The sequence below is a fragment of the Phocoena phocoena genome, chromosome 5, assembly GCF_963924675.1.
Source record: "Phocoena phocoena chromosome 5, mPhoPho1.1, whole genome shotgun sequence".
In the NCBI taxonomy this organism is placed as follows: domain Eukaryota; kingdom Metazoa; phylum Chordata; class Mammalia; order Artiodactyla; family Phocoenidae; genus Phocoena; species Phocoena phocoena.
Genome location: NC_089223.1, coordinates 22,465,708 through 22,481,207, shown reverse-complemented (window position 1 = coordinate 22,481,207; position 15,500 = coordinate 22,465,708). Strand labels below are relative to the sequence as shown.

General features: G+C 39.5%; 1 protein-coding gene across 7 annotated transcripts in view; it reads left to right on the top strand.

The window, feature by feature from the left end:
- INPP4B (inositol polyphosphate-4-phosphatase type II B) overlaps nucleotides 1-15,500 on the top strand; it is a 353,066-nt gene that overhangs the window by 304,081 nt on the left and 33,485 nt on the right. For all 7 annotated transcript variants that reach the window (XM_065877996.1, XM_065877994.1, XM_065877993.1 and 4 more), the window contains 2 exons: nucleotides 7,451-7,563; nucleotides 11,294-11,448. In XM_065877996.1, the coding sequence (XP_065734068.1) occupies nucleotides 7,451-7,563; nucleotides 11,294-11,448 (268 nt within the window). The remainder of the gene's footprint in view (nucleotides 1-7,450; nucleotides 7,564-11,293; nucleotides 11,449-15,500) is intronic.

Below are 15,500 nucleotides of genomic sequence, written 5' to 3'. Positions count from 1 at the left end.
ATCTACACTACCATGTGGAAAATCGATAGCTAGTGGGAAGCCACTGTATAGCACAGGGAGATCAGCTCGGTGCTTTGTGACGACCTAGAGGCGTGGGATGGGGAGGGTGAGAGGGAGGCTCTAGAGGGAGGGGACATATGTATACATATAGTTGATTCACTCGGTGTACAGCAGAAGCTAACACAACACTGTAAAACAATTATAATCCAATAAAGATGTAAAAAAATCATTAAAAAGGAAGTGATTAATGGGATGCTTTCCATAAGTACTCTTCCTTATTTGTGATTCCTCACCTCTAAAGCAACAGTACACATTTGCAATATGGCTGATCAGTGTTAAAAATGCCTATATAACCAGGTGTTTACCTTAGAATGCTTTTGGTCGCAAGTGACAGAAACCCTGACTCAAACTGGCATCAGTTAACAAAATTGAAAATTTCAGCAGTAAGCCAGGCAACCAGTTAAGAGAGGGTTGGTTTAGTGGCTTAGCAGTACTGAAAAGACACTTCTCTGCCTTATTTCATGACTCTTAGTGTTGACTTTATCCTGCATCTAGTTCCTTCCTGAAGAAAGTCTTGCTGGCGTGAGCATTTATTCCCATGTTCAACTGTATGCTCAAGCAAAGAGATAAAGAGAGCTTTCCTCCCCTTCTACTTTACAGAGCCCTGAGCCTCACTCAGCTGGAACAGCATAGGTCACTTACATAGCCCTGAAACAATTTCTGAGGTCAAAGTCAAGTTCTGATTGGCTTAGATTTAGATGCTCATCCCTGAACTAGTCCTGATTTCAAAGGGGGTGGAATTATGCCACTTGACTTCATCATGGGGGTGTGATTGATCCCTGTAAATGTTGTGCCTGCTCCCCACTGGGAAATAGGTGGAGTAGGTGAGGGGAAGGCCGCTGTAATTTCTATTTCATCTTGGAACGTTCTCTGACAACATAAAATCATTTGACCATGAAGTGACGGAGCTATTGCCTTGGCCTCATTAGCATCATAGTTCAATGAGCCGAGAGTTCACGGTCCCATTCCTGTTCACTGGTCAGCACCCTGCCTTCGAGTCAAGCCAATGTCATATTTAGAGCTGCCGTTGTTAAAGAAATCCCATTTGACAAAACGAGGAAAAAATAGCTACTACAAAGTGACTCTGAACTTGGCTGTTCTCTCCCAGCAAGGAGTGGTGGGAGAACAGTCACTGGCATTCTGAATGTTTGGGATCATGTGTGTGCACCTGTGTCTGTATGAGAGAATATTTCTTACTTTGGATAAATTCGGACTTTTGCCTGAGAAAGTAGGCTTTCTATCTGAGGCTATGAACTCTTCTTAAGAACTGTGAATGTCTTCCTCTGTTTTTCAGAGGTGACACAGGACTGAATAATGTAGACTCTTCTGCCAAGACTTTTTTTTTTTTTTTTTGCGGTACGCGGGCCTCTCACTGTTGTAGCCTCTCCCGTTGCGGAGCACAGCCTCCGAATGCACAGGCTCAGCGGCCATGGCTCACGGGCCCAGCCGCTCCGCGGCATGTGGGATCTTCCCGGACCAGGGCACGAACCCGTGTCCCCTGCATCGGCAGGCAGACTCTCAACCACTGCACCACCAGGGAAGCCCTCTGCCAGGACTTTTATTCATGGTTTTCCACTGCAGCACGATAGGGTTATTGTCCTCACTTTGCTGTTGAGAAAATAGGGACAGAGGGTTAAACAGCTTGCTATGACCACATGTCAAAGCAGGGACGGAGTTGGCATTAGTAATCATTTTCCTGGAATCTTGGCTCAGTGCTTTCTTTACAAAGAATTATGAAAGTTCCAAACGGAGAAAGAGAACAGGTCATAAAATACAAGCACTTTAGAACCCATCACCCAGTCTCAGAAATGTTGTGAGAAACAAATATTTGTAGACATAATGGAAACCCCCTTTGTACCCTTTTTGGTTCCCACCCCTCCTCACCTTCCCTTCTCTGAGAAAATCAGTATCCTGAATTTGGCATTTTACGTTCTCATACATATGTTTCTTCTGTATGTGTGTATCCATAAAAAATATGGTACAGGTTTGCACGTTTAACTTCATATTATTGCTGTTATCTTGTAATGAATCATTTTTTTTTTTGCTCAACAGTTTTTAGGATATATCCATGCTCATACATCTAGCATGTTTATTCATTTTACCTATTATATAATAGTCCATGTCATAAATATATATACGTATGTATGACAGATTATCATCATTTAGATTTTTGCTGCTGTTTAATATCATAAGTAGTAATGCACTGTATATTCTTATACCTTTTACCTTCTGATTACTTTCATGAACCCCACTGGAAAAAAAGAATACTTTTATGGAGATAAGCATAGAGATTCAATTGCTCTGTCTAAGTTCGGTCCTAGAGTAATGCAAGAGTGAGTACCAGAAGCAAGACTTATTGCCATATTTACATTTGAAGAAACTCATTCTATATCTAAAACGGTTACTGAACAGAACCTTACGGGGCCTTCCCAAGAGACTCCTCCCCCATATCTTCTGCTTTATCTCCCCTCTGAAGTACCCAGATAACAGTATTGATGCACATTTCCTGAGTTGTTTTACAAATGCTAAAACCACCGCCAAATGGAAGAAGTTACCTACTTGATGACCATGAGCATGTAGCCCCCAGACCTACCAGCACCTAAGGGTTGATAATGTTAACCCCTGTGACACTGCCCTGTTACATCACCATCAGCCAATCAGAGAATTGTGCACGAGCTGATCACATACCCTGGGACTCCACTCCCTCACCTTGTCTTTAAAAATGCTTTGCTGAAGTCCATCAGGGAGTTTGGGCTTTTTGAGCACTAGGTAACCAGGACTCCTTGCTTGTTACCCTGCAGTAAACACTGCACTTCCCTTCACTACAACCCGGTGTCAGTAGATTAGCTTTACTGCTCATGGGTGGGCAGACCCAAGTTTGGTTCAGTAACAAAACCAATCCATGTTCTGTGTATACCATGATTTACAGTTGCTATATCAGGATCTATCATTATATCTTGAAATCTCACCTATTTAGTCATTACTAATGCTACTTCTTTCCAGATCCAGGCCTGAATTTCTGTGGCCTGCAGGACTTTTGTCAGGCTGAAAAAAAAATGGCAGCAATCATAGTGATGGACTGAATAAACAAAGTTTTATCATTACAGAAATAGAAACAGTGGCTTGAAAATTTTAAGAACATCAATTGACTTCCTTCTAAAAAGCATGCCATGGGGAGAAGGGGTGAAATTTCTATGGGACATCATTTCTGTGGATCTGAAAGCACTATATTTATGTAGATAAAAATGAGCAAAAGATGGCCATTTGTTTGACTTATTTTAGGAACATTGTAGTCTGTTTAAAATGGCTGATTTAAAAATCTCCATGTCAACTATGAAACTAAATTATTTTGAAATATTATTATGCTTTGTTCTGAATCCTCAGAATTCTGAAGAAGCTGGTCCATTGTGTTAATACTGGAATTATTTTTTGGATCAGCAGCCAACTGTGAAGACATTAATACAGATTTGAGGGAAATTACTGGCATAGGGCTTGGGAGACTGGATTTTTTTTTTTTTTTTTTTTTTCTTTGTGGTACACGGGCCTCTCACTGTCATGGCCTCTCCCGTTGCGGAGCACAGGCTCTGGACACGCAGGCTCAGTGGCCATGGCTCACAGGCCCAGCCACTCCGCGGCATGTGGGATCTTCCTGGACCGGGGCATGAACCTGTGTCCCCTTCATCAGCAGGTGGATTCTCAACCACTGCGCCACCAGGGAAGCCCCTTGGGAGACTGGATTTTTGACTTGACCGTCTGACTATGAACCTTGTGAAAAAGTCACCTAAGCATCTTGGACATGGGGTTGCCCTAAATCAGTGCTTTGCAAGTTTTTTATGTTGACCCTATATAGGTGTTAAATCAATTTAGTGTGTTGGGGCCAACATTCAAAAGAAAGCAACATGGAATAGAACAAAATATAGTCAGGGTGCAGTGAACGCACTAAGGTTAAATATTATTTCATAAAATTTTTGTTACAAAGGGATGAGTGTGCATAACTGCTATGGGACATTGTATAAAGTAAAATTCTTCTGTATTGCTTTTAAAAATATTTGAAAGTCATTTTTACCAGGTGATTTAAAAAACAGTCTCAGGGACCTCTCAGATATGGTTATGTCCATAATTAAAATTCACGAGGTGCTCCCGTTTTTAGTAGGAAGCCCAGATATCCCAAAATAGCAGAATAGACTCTTCATAATCCTTGCCTCTAGGACTGTGCCCTCCAAGGACATGGTGAACTACAAGCTTCCTGTTTCCATAGTACTGCCTCATATGTCCATGCCTTTGTTGACATTTTCCTCTTGGCCTCAAATACTCTCTGTAGACACAAAGCATTACCTTTACTAGAAACCTTTCCATACTCAACTATTCTTCATTGAATTGGCCACTCCTTTTCTTCGGTCCCTATTATCATTTTTACTGTCTTGCGTCATAGCCCACGGTACACTTGACCGCAGTTAATAATGGTGTAAAAAATCTATCTCACCCTACCAGACCATGGAAATTTGGAGGTCAGGTCTTTGTATCATAAGAATTTGGGTTTTTTTTTTCCTTTTCTTATACATATGTACTCTGTTCTCCCTTGCTCTTAAAATAACTGTATTATTTTAAAACAATACATATTTGTTGTGTCTCAAATGACGTAAAAAGGCAGTTGAGGAAGGGATAGATTGGGAATTTGGGATTGACATGTACACACTGTTATACTTAAAATAGATAACCAACAAGGACCTACTGTATAGCACAGGGAACTCTGCTCAGTATTTTGTAATACCTAAATGGGGAACAAATTTGAAAAAGAAGAGATACACATATATGTATAAATGCATTACTTTGCTGTATACCTGAAACCAACACGACATTGTTAATCAACTATACTCCAATAGTAAATACTATACTAGTAAATAGTAAATACTATACTAGTAAATAGTAAATACTCCAATAGTAAAAAATAGTAAATAAAAAATTATTTAAAAGCCAGTTGAAAAATCACCCTAAATCCCATAGCCCGAAGAGGAGCACTGTTAGTATCTAAACCGATGTCTTGCTCTGCCTGCATTCACGTAGAGAGAGAGGTAAGCATGCACACAAGTGCAGGCACACACGCAATGTTACACCAATAAATTCATTTATTAATATGACCAGTTTTTCCTTTCAACAATGTCAAGGACACTTTCTCTGTCAATGATATACCTGTACACAATTTTAAATAGCTGCTTGTTATTCTAAGTCATGGATTGTTTTGGGGTTTGTTTTGGTTGCCATTTATCAACATTAAGGGCAGTGATGGCAGATCTGACTTATTCCTTGTGTGCTAAAAGTATCAGTTAGAAGGCACCATTGTTGTCCTTACTTTCTTCAATTAGCTGTAGAGTCCTGAGCTGGCTTTGCAACTCTCTTCAAGGCATTCTACATTATGCCTCCTTCCCTTTATCCTTGGGCTGTGTCCTGTTAAAAATCTCTGTGTATCAGAGTCTCCTACCTAGCGAGGCAATGTCTTTAGGGAAAGCTTCTCTTTCTTAAGAGAATCATTGGGACTTCCCTGGTAGTCAAGCGCTTAAGGCTTCACGCTTCCAATGGGGGGGGCACGGGTTCGATCCCTGGTCGGGGGACTAAGATCCTACATGGTGCGCAGTGTGGCCAAAAAAAAAAAAAAAAAAAAAAACGTCTCTAGTTACACGGTAAAAATTTGACGTTTAACAGTTTTCCCATTTAGGAACTAATAAAGTAGAATCATGCATATATTTATATGAATATTTTGAATCTCATCTCCCTAAAACAAGGTATGAATCTGGATTGTACTTGACCTTCCTCTATTCTGTGGACAGGAAATTCAAGATGATATATAATTGTTTTCAATGCTCAGTTCCATTTTACCAACCACTTCCATTCTTTGGTAGATATAGATTGCTAGTACAGTTCGTTAGGATATTTCCTGTACTCTCTGGAGCTAAAGTTAAGAGCTACTCAGATATATTATTCTAATAAAATGAAACATCTGGTACAGTTTTGGAAAGTGCCAAGCTTCATTATGATTAAAGCTTATTTGTGTCATTTTTGTGTGTGTGTGTGATCTGACTCAGGAACAGATCATCTGTTTCTTCAATGTAACTGGATAGCCTACGTATAGTCCAGTTCTTATGTATTTTCTCCTGTTTTTAGACTCAATTAAAGCTCTCAGGAGTTCTTCATCCATCAGTTTGTGGCTTCCACAGTAGAGTGTGTTTTCATACTGTACGGTACTAACCCAACCACTCTCTTAGACTTTTTGTTTCCATCTCTATATTCTAATGTTGAATCCTATCTCAGTGAGTCTCAGGAATACTGGTGTCATAGTGTGCATTGCCTTAGGTTTTTTTTTTTTTTTGCGGTACGCGGGCCTCTCACTGTTGTGGCCTCTCCCGTTGTGGAGCACAGGCTCCGGACACGCAGGCCCAGCGGCCATGGCTCACGGGCCCAGCCGCTCCGCGGCATGTGGGATCCTCCGGGACTGGGGCACGAACCCGCGTCCCCTGCATCAGCAGGGGAACTCCCAACCACTGCGCCACCAGGGAAGCCCTGCCTTAGGTTTTAATATAAACCATATGCCATCGATTACCCTTGCTCTACTTATGAGTGTGTAGAGATCTGAGCAATCAGTCACTTCTTGCTTCCTTCCCAATTATCTCATATAATTAACTATCGCCTCTTGCGTGTCCTCTCTCCATCCATACCTGTGCTCCTTAATAGCACTTGTTCGCAAACAAGATAGACTTTGCCCCCAAGGAACATTTGGCAATATCTGGAGATATTTTTGATTGTCGCAATGGGAAGGATACTACTGGCTTCTAAATGGTAGAGGTCAGGGATGCTGCTTAATGTCCCACAATGCAGAATATGGGCCCACTCCCTACAGCCAAGTGTTAGCCAGTCCAAAATGTCAACATTGCCTAGTTTGAGGAATCTTGATGTGTAGAAACTGACTTCATGGGTCTTGGTTGAACTTCCCAATTCCACCTCTGAGCTGTTCAGTTTGATATAGTCTCATGATTCAGACTAGCTGCTCAGTAACCAAAAATGGAAGGTTGTATCTCATGTTTCATCCACATCCTCTACTTTGGTTGAAGTGAGGCAGCCTTTGTTATTAGAAACAGTTCCCTTCTTGGTGAGTGTTATATCACCCATTGACATTACCCCAGTTACACACAATAGGGAATGAGGGAAACTGAGGCATATTTCTAAGTAAAGAATAAAACTGGAAGGATTAATAAGTATGACTATCCTCAGATACTCTCTGCTCCAAATGGCATTTGTTGTTATGGAAATTACATTTGAAATATATTAAGGAAAACTCCATGGGCAGCTTAATACTAATGCGGTTTCCTTTTTTTTCCCCTCCTTTTTTGTTTTTCAGACATTTCACATTTTCAAGAACAAAATGATTTAAAAGGATTACTAGAAAATCTCCATCAAAATATTCAAGCCAAAAAGAGAAAGAATGTAGAAATCATGTGGCTGGCTGCAACGGTAGGCGCTCTCCTGTCAAATGGTATTCCCTGTCACTGTGATGATCAGCAAGTGTTATCGGGTATCTGCTATGTAGGGTCCAGCCTCTGCACTTTGGGCTACCAGATGTCATTCTCCATTATCCAGGAGATTAGGCATCTAGTCTATCAATACACAAGAACACAAGATAGAAGAAGATGTATTCAATGAGAAAAAATCTTACTCGTTGGCTTTTCTTATAAATTTGGGATGTGTTTGAGGTTAAAATCAAGTGTCTGTGATTTTCTTGGTATCGCATGTTGCAATGTCAATAGCCCATGTCAGTCAGGGTTTTGAAGTGCTGCTCTAGAGACATATGGTTTCAACAGAAAGTGGTTATCAGATCTCTGACTCACAGCCTCAGTAAGGCTCCTGGACATATTGTTTCGTTAATGAGCTTGTAAATGCATTTGTCAATTTAGATATTGGCATAGAATTTATTACTGATGTATTGCTCTTAGGGTAATGAGCTATATTTTGTATGCTTCTTTCTCATTTAATGGCACCCTCAGGGTAGAAGATCTGCCTGCTTCCCCACCCCCCCAGGTTTCTGCAAGGTTGAGGGAGAAAATCATGCCTATAATTTTTAAGCTCTTATCTGGCAACCGCTCAGGTATAGCTCATATGAGTTTTGTTAAACATTCAGACCCAGAGATCCTTTCACTAGGAAAGGAACTTTTCATCAGGAAAGGCACACATTGGAGATCTTTTTGATGAACGCCATGTTTGAACTTACTGCACAGGATTGCTCATGTAATAGATCTTCTCACATGTGCTATTCATTCTCTATCAATAGCATTTGAGACAAAGCCTTTCCCCCTACTGCCAGTGCTTCAATTATAATCTAATATTACTTACTCTCTTCTGGGAAAAAAGAATGGATAATTTACCATGAGTCTACATAAAATAATTTACCAAAAGCAAGCTGCTCTAGTTTCCCTTCATGCCCTCTTGGAGCCCCAGGGAAGAACATCAAAGGTAACAATATGAAACGTTGCTTTCAGGCAGCTCATTTACACTGGTCCCATTTAGCATCATACTACATTACATGAAGGTTGTTTTTAATAGTTCTTTCTCCTGTGTCTGCTCTATATACCTTCAAAGACTACTATGGTTGCTAATTCTCACGAAAATTTCACAAAGACAGGTCGTAAGTTATTTTTGCTATATTACTAATGACATGATAGCACCAAAGTACTTTGATCATTGCCCAAGGCCATGTGACAACTTAGGAACATATACATATGTCATTATGCACATATCATGCAGTCATGTAAATTGACAAATGAAGGATGCACAGGTAGAACCACAAATGAATATTTTCTCTACTACATGTAGTTTTCTCATTTGAATATATTTTTTTAAATTCCCATAAATCCTACGTTTCTGAAATTTTTTTGAAATGTATATACCAACCAAATACGGCTTACTCACAACTTACCATTGAATTCATGAATGGGTGATTACTTGCCTTGATAAATATACAGCACCCATAGTGTGCAAATTTGGCATTCTGTAGGAATATTGACTTTATTATTAATAACATGTCTATAGGGTGATACACGAGTTTCAATATCCTCTTTGTAAACTAGGGACCTTGGTATTACTCTTAAAGAAATATAGAAATTCCCCTTTACATTTTCCAAAAAGTTTTTATTTCTGCCTCTGTTTTATTATCCTCTCTTCTTTAAAACGATTAATGAAATACTGCTTTTGTTAATGTTTTACATTCTAATTGAAAAATGTAAAGCTATTTGGTTTTATCCTGAATGAATTTTAAAAAATGAAAATTTAAAAAGACCAAATACCAAATTAAGCTAATGTTAAATTAAGCTCATATAGTTCAAAAGAGTTGTCAAATACAGAAACCAAGACCCAACCTGTCTGCTTCGATGGAATTGCCCCAGCTTCTTTTTTTTAAAATAAATTTATTTATTTTATTATTTTATTTTATTTTTGGCTGTGTTGGGTCTTCATTGCTGCGCGTGGGCTTTTCTCTGGTTGCGGCGAGTGGGGGCTACTCTCCATCGCAGTGCGCGGGCTTCTCATCATGGTGGCTTCTCTTGTTGCGGAGCACAGACTCTAGGTGCATAGGCTTCAGTAGTTGTGGCACGTGGGCTCAGTAGTTGTGGCTCGTGGGCTCTAGAGCACAGGCTCAGTAGTTGTGGCGCACAGGCTTAGTTGCTCCACGGCATGTGGGATCTTCCCAGACCAGGGATTGAACCCGTGTCCCCTGCATTGGCAGGCGGATTCCTGACCACTGCGCCATCAGGGAAGGCCGCCCCAGATTCCTCTTGATTTTAAATTTGTAACATGAAATATCCTTAGTAGGATAGTTGCATACAATTGTGACAAGGCATTTTAAAGGATATTCATTCTTTTTAAAACTCACCTCTCATAAGTGACCATTGAGGTCTGTATTTCGTTACTATAAATATAGTCAAGCCTTTGTTATTTTATATTAAAATTTTTGAAATACTATTTATTTAAATGCGTTAGTGTTTTCTACAAGAAAAAAAAAGATTACATGTTGAAATCACGCTGTCACGTTTCTCTAGTCACTTACATTGGAGATCGTGAGAAAGTACCTAAGGGCTAATAAGGACTTGTAACTCCTAAGCTAAGTATCAGAATCACAATTAAATCATGATAAAAACCCTTGATAAACTGTATTATTATATCCTCTTTTCAAAGCAGGCAACTGTTAAGGCCTCCTCAATGGCAGATAATAAAGCAGGCCTGTATTTCATCAGAGTAGATGTATCTTAAGTGCATGTTGACGAACATTGTTGATGCATTACCAGGGACTAGGGAAGAGAAAAGAATGGAGTGATTCACCTGTTAACCGTAAAGCAATGAGACCATAAATTATTGCTACTTACAGATTCTTCTCCTGGCTTCCATCAGAATAACACCAAGAAAGAATTATAGAGAGAAACAGAACAGGACAGAAGTTAAAGACTTGGTCCTTGTTAGGTAGACTTATACCAGCATCCTGGCTCTGCTCTGTTGTGCGTAAGGCACCTTACCTATCTACACCTCAACTTCCTCATCTGTAAAATGAGATTAATATACCTTCCTCCAGGGTTCACGGGCAGTTAAATTAAAGGAGCAAAATCTATATGAAATTTATTAGCATTCTACCTGGTGCACAGTAGATATGCAATTACAGTGGCCATTTTCGGGGTCCTTATTCTTATTAGTTGCATTGATGAGTGGTTTCCTTATCGGTTTCACTTGGCACCATGTGGATGTTTGAAATCTCGTAACATCCAGCAGAGATTAGTAAAGGTTATTTTAAATATATAGTAAGAAGGTATTAGCTATGTAAGGTTCAAATCAAGTGGCTGATCCAGGAAATACAGATTATTTTTTTCCCCTTCACTATCAAGATATTGCTTCTGAGCTGTGATTATCATTATCCCCTGCGGCTTAGATGCCCTCTCAGAGAGCCTTGCTGCCTCTGCTGGATATTTACCATCTTATATGCCTTCAACAGCCCCACACCTCATGTACAAAGAGCTAAATAAATTAAATCTATTCCACTAGCTTTTGAAATGAAAAGGTAATATGTTTCCATTCTATAGGCAGATGGAACCAGTTAATTTTCATAAATTAACATAAATTTGGTGGGTTTAGACTAGAAGTGTCTGGAGGACTCTGACACTTTAATCTGCGAGTAAGCAATCAACTGTGTATGTGTTTGTTACAGATTTGTCGCAAACTAAATGGCATCCGTTTCACCTGTTGTAAAAGTGCCAAAGACAGGACGTCGATGTCAGTGACGCTTGAACAATGCTCAATCTTGAGGGATGAACACCAGTTACACAAGGACTTCTTTATCCGAGCACTGGATTGTATGAGAAGGTACCCCATATGTCTTCAACTTTTTTTCTTTTTTAAAAAAAATTTTATTGAAGTAGAGTTGACTTACAATATTTGTTAATTTCTGCTGTACAGCAAAGTGATTTAGTTATACATATATATTCTTTTTTATATTCCTTTTCATTATCGTTTATCACGGGATATTGCATATAGTTCCCTGTGCTGTATAATAGGACCTCATTGTTTCTTTTAGGTCATTTTAAGGTTTGGGTTTGTTTTTTTTTTTCCAAATATGTATTTTACTGGAGGCCTAAACATTTAGTTACTTCACTGCATTTCCATGGCTTAGAGCTGATGACATGAGAGATAACATAATTTTAAGTGAATACTCATTTTAGGCAATAAAAAAAATGTGGCCAGATTTTGATCATCTGAATGGAAGATATATTTCATGAATACATTTAGACCTAAGTTGAAGGGCTCCGGTCCTTTCACATATAACACTTGAAGAGCACAGTCCCTTTTCATACAAGTCGTTATGTGTATGCACAAAATAAAACTAAGTCGTTATGCAAACAAAACAGCTATCCAAAAAATGGCAACTAACAGGTGATCTTCCCATGGCTTGCAGGGTCTTCCTATCTTTAACCTCCTTCCTAAAATTACTTTCACATCACTCATAATAAAGATGGGATTACACGGATCCTTTAAGATTGAGAATTAATATGGTTACTCTGCTGACATTTAAAATATTCTGCCTGAAGTCATGTTTCTTGATTCATTTCCACAGTAATTAAATCTAAAGTCTAAGCCATAATGGGAAAGAAAAAGTGCCTCATTCACAACATCTGTCAGCAAGGACATACGTTAATTAAAAACTTTAGCAAACTTGTCTCTTTGCCACAAAGACCGACTCAGGAGCACAACAGGAAACATGGGACAGGCTCCCTGATCCCAGAAAGGAATGTCATGTGATGCTCTGAGAAGGCTGCTTCTTATCTGGCATGTCATTAGCTCCACTTTTCTTTTGACTGCTACACTCTTTCCATGGAGAGGGTGATGCTTGCCTGCGCTCCTTCTATGCTGTATGTTTTCCCGGCTAATGAGAGGGTTCTGAAGTCCTCTCTTTTACCCCATTTCATGTCTCTTGGTATTTTCGTTGCTCAGTGGAGTTCTACCATAATTTTTGCATAAATGTATGAGGATATCTTCAAGGCCTGACATGAGCATCTCAGCCATACGAAACATGTTTGGTTGTCATAAAAGACTTTTTTCCATAATAATCTCTCAACGCTCACAGGGGAAGGTTCAGAATCTGAGTATAAAATCTTCTAATGTGCATTTAAGATGTACAAATGTCACCATGGATGGAACAAAGGTGCCAGGTGAGGAGGGTAGAGCACATGATGTTACAGGCCAGAAACCCTAGAGGGCTAAAATGATTCAACCAGCATAAATTATCTGGAAGGTGAAACTGTTACTTGTTTATTTAAGGTAGGGGTAAGAGAGGACCCTTAAATTAGAAAGGCAATTTTTTCCAATCCGTAAATAAAGGGCATATCTGTCATATATATGTTGAACTATAAAACTACATATTTTGGAATAGCATAAAGGTTGTATGGACCTGACATTATATATACAACACATTTGCTAATGACATGACATTTATGAGGATCTAGTTTAGGATTGTGAAATAAAAGTAAGGCACTATAAATTTAATCCAAAAATACTAAAGATCTTCACTTCCATATCCCCACTACTCTAGCGAAATTCAAATCTGCCAAATTTATCCTTTGGTTTTGTGTCTATGTGAGGGCTGCATGAGAGCGTGAGGTCTTGTCCGTGTGTGTGTGTGTGCGTGTGTGTGTGTGTGTTCGTGCGTGCATGTGTTTAAGGGAAATAGACGTGTTACTGTCTTGAATAACTGATGTCCTTTCCCTCTTTGGGTACTGTCTTACATCACAAGCCCATAGCTTTGTAAGCTCTGGCCACAGGGCAGAGCAGATGAGAGAATGCGGCTTGGAGCCAGCTGACCCGAGTTTGAATCCAGGCTCATGCCACTTAGCAGCCAAGAGGAAGTTAATCTCGTCCTGCCTCTTAGTGCCTGAGGCAAGTTAGTCAACCTCTCGGTGCCTCAGTCTTCCCTTGTGTAAAAATAGACATGCTAATAATAGCAGCCCTTCTTAGGAGTGTCTCCAGGATTAAATGAATTGATATGTGTGAAGTGATTAGATCAACGTTTGAGACACAGTGATCGCTCCACCATATTTGTTAAGAAAATAAATATCAAAGGTCATGATCTTCCTGAGACAATCAAATCTAGGCAATTAGGAGCCTCGTATTTTTTCTGAATATATTATGACATACGGTTTGACTCCAATACCATATATTAGAATCTTGTAAATAAGCTTTCAAATGCAATGTTTTATCTATTTAAGAAAATAAGCTCTTTAAATACCACTTTGAAACTGTGCGTGTGTTTACAAATGCTGTGCTAATTATGGATGGATTGCATTCATTAAAGTAAGCCTGGATAGGTTTCTTATAAGTATTTTTTATGTTAATGTGTATTATTGTATGCCCTTACAAATAATCATAGAATTTGAGGTCAAGGAGTCACCTTAAAAATTTAGTCAACCCTGCTTCACCTTATGAATAATGAAACTGAGTTCTGCAGAGTGTTTCAGCAAAGACTACTCAGAAAATACTAGAGCCAGCACTAAAACACAGATGCCTTAGTTACATTTTTTTATCCTGTGCTATACAGTAGGACCTTGTTTTCCTTAGTTGTTTTTTTCTTTTTTTTATAAATTTTATTTATTTTTTTATACAACAGTTTCTTATTAGTTATCTGTTTTATACATATTAGTGTATATATGTCAATCCCATAATTATTTGGTTATGTATTTGACTACTTCACATCTGTTAGTTGAAACATTATGTAAGTCATATGAGTCATAAGAACCATGTCCTTTTTGAAATTGGAGACTGTGTACAAGACCAGAGTGGTCTGCCCAAATCCTGAGACCTTGAAGAACAAACTCTAGTTCTAGAATGTTAACTCTTTAATTTCTGCCTTATCTATCATGTTCACTATTGTATCTGGGCATTTGAGCACAGTGTCTGGTCCAGATTGAAATAAATATAAATAGTGGTTGAATAAACAAACAACAGTCCAAATAGGAATTCATTCTGCTGCCTTCTGTTTTTCAGAACCGTGTAGCAACTTTTTCATGTTTTTAAAATTGTATTTTCAATTATGTTCTGAGATAGTAGTTCAGTTCTTACTTTTATGTCTAAGCCTTGTTTCCTAGGGTTGCACTTGGGTCTCCGTAGTTCAGTGGTCAGTCAGTGATTAGCCAGAAGGTGTGCTCAAACAGTTCAATCCAGTAAGGCTTTCAACCTCTGCTGATATATCTGTGTATGGACTGGGAAACATGTTCAAATTCAGGAGTTTTCGTATCCATCCTGCCTTTTCTTTCCACCAGGCCATATTAGGTCCTACTGGTCAACCCAGGATGTGTGGAAATTGATCAAAGCCCTCCATGGTTCTCTCATGTCCAGGATCTCATTGCCCATTACATTCATGGCTAGTCCACTGGTCTGGGGAGTGGCCCAAGTGGGAGTGCAGGTTCAGGCCAGCTGTGAGGTTGGCAGTCAGCATTTGTTTGCCTCCAAGGAAGCTAATGCTTCAGACTGCCTGGGAGTAGGCTTTTCTACTCTTCACTTCCAATGCACTCAGACCCTGGGGCAGCAAAGTTGCCAGTTTCCATCGCAGCCTCTCCCTGGTAGAGGGTTAGCTGAGAGGGGCGGGGTGGGAGCCGCCCCAGGCAGAAAGACCACAGACTTGCCAGTCAGCAGTTTTCCAAGAAGAAACTCTTTTCCACTTGTTGCTTGTCTTTGGCTTATTATTAGGGTCCTGAAATGGGTGGTTTTGACAATATTTTTCAGTGTCATGGTTTCGGGAGGAGGAAGAGGATTTGCAGAGCTCTTTGCTCTGCCATCTGATGGACAGTCCCAGCCTCCAGACAATGGCTGCTTCTGGGACATTACAAAACTACGTATATTTGGACCCTGTTCAGTTTATCATTGAG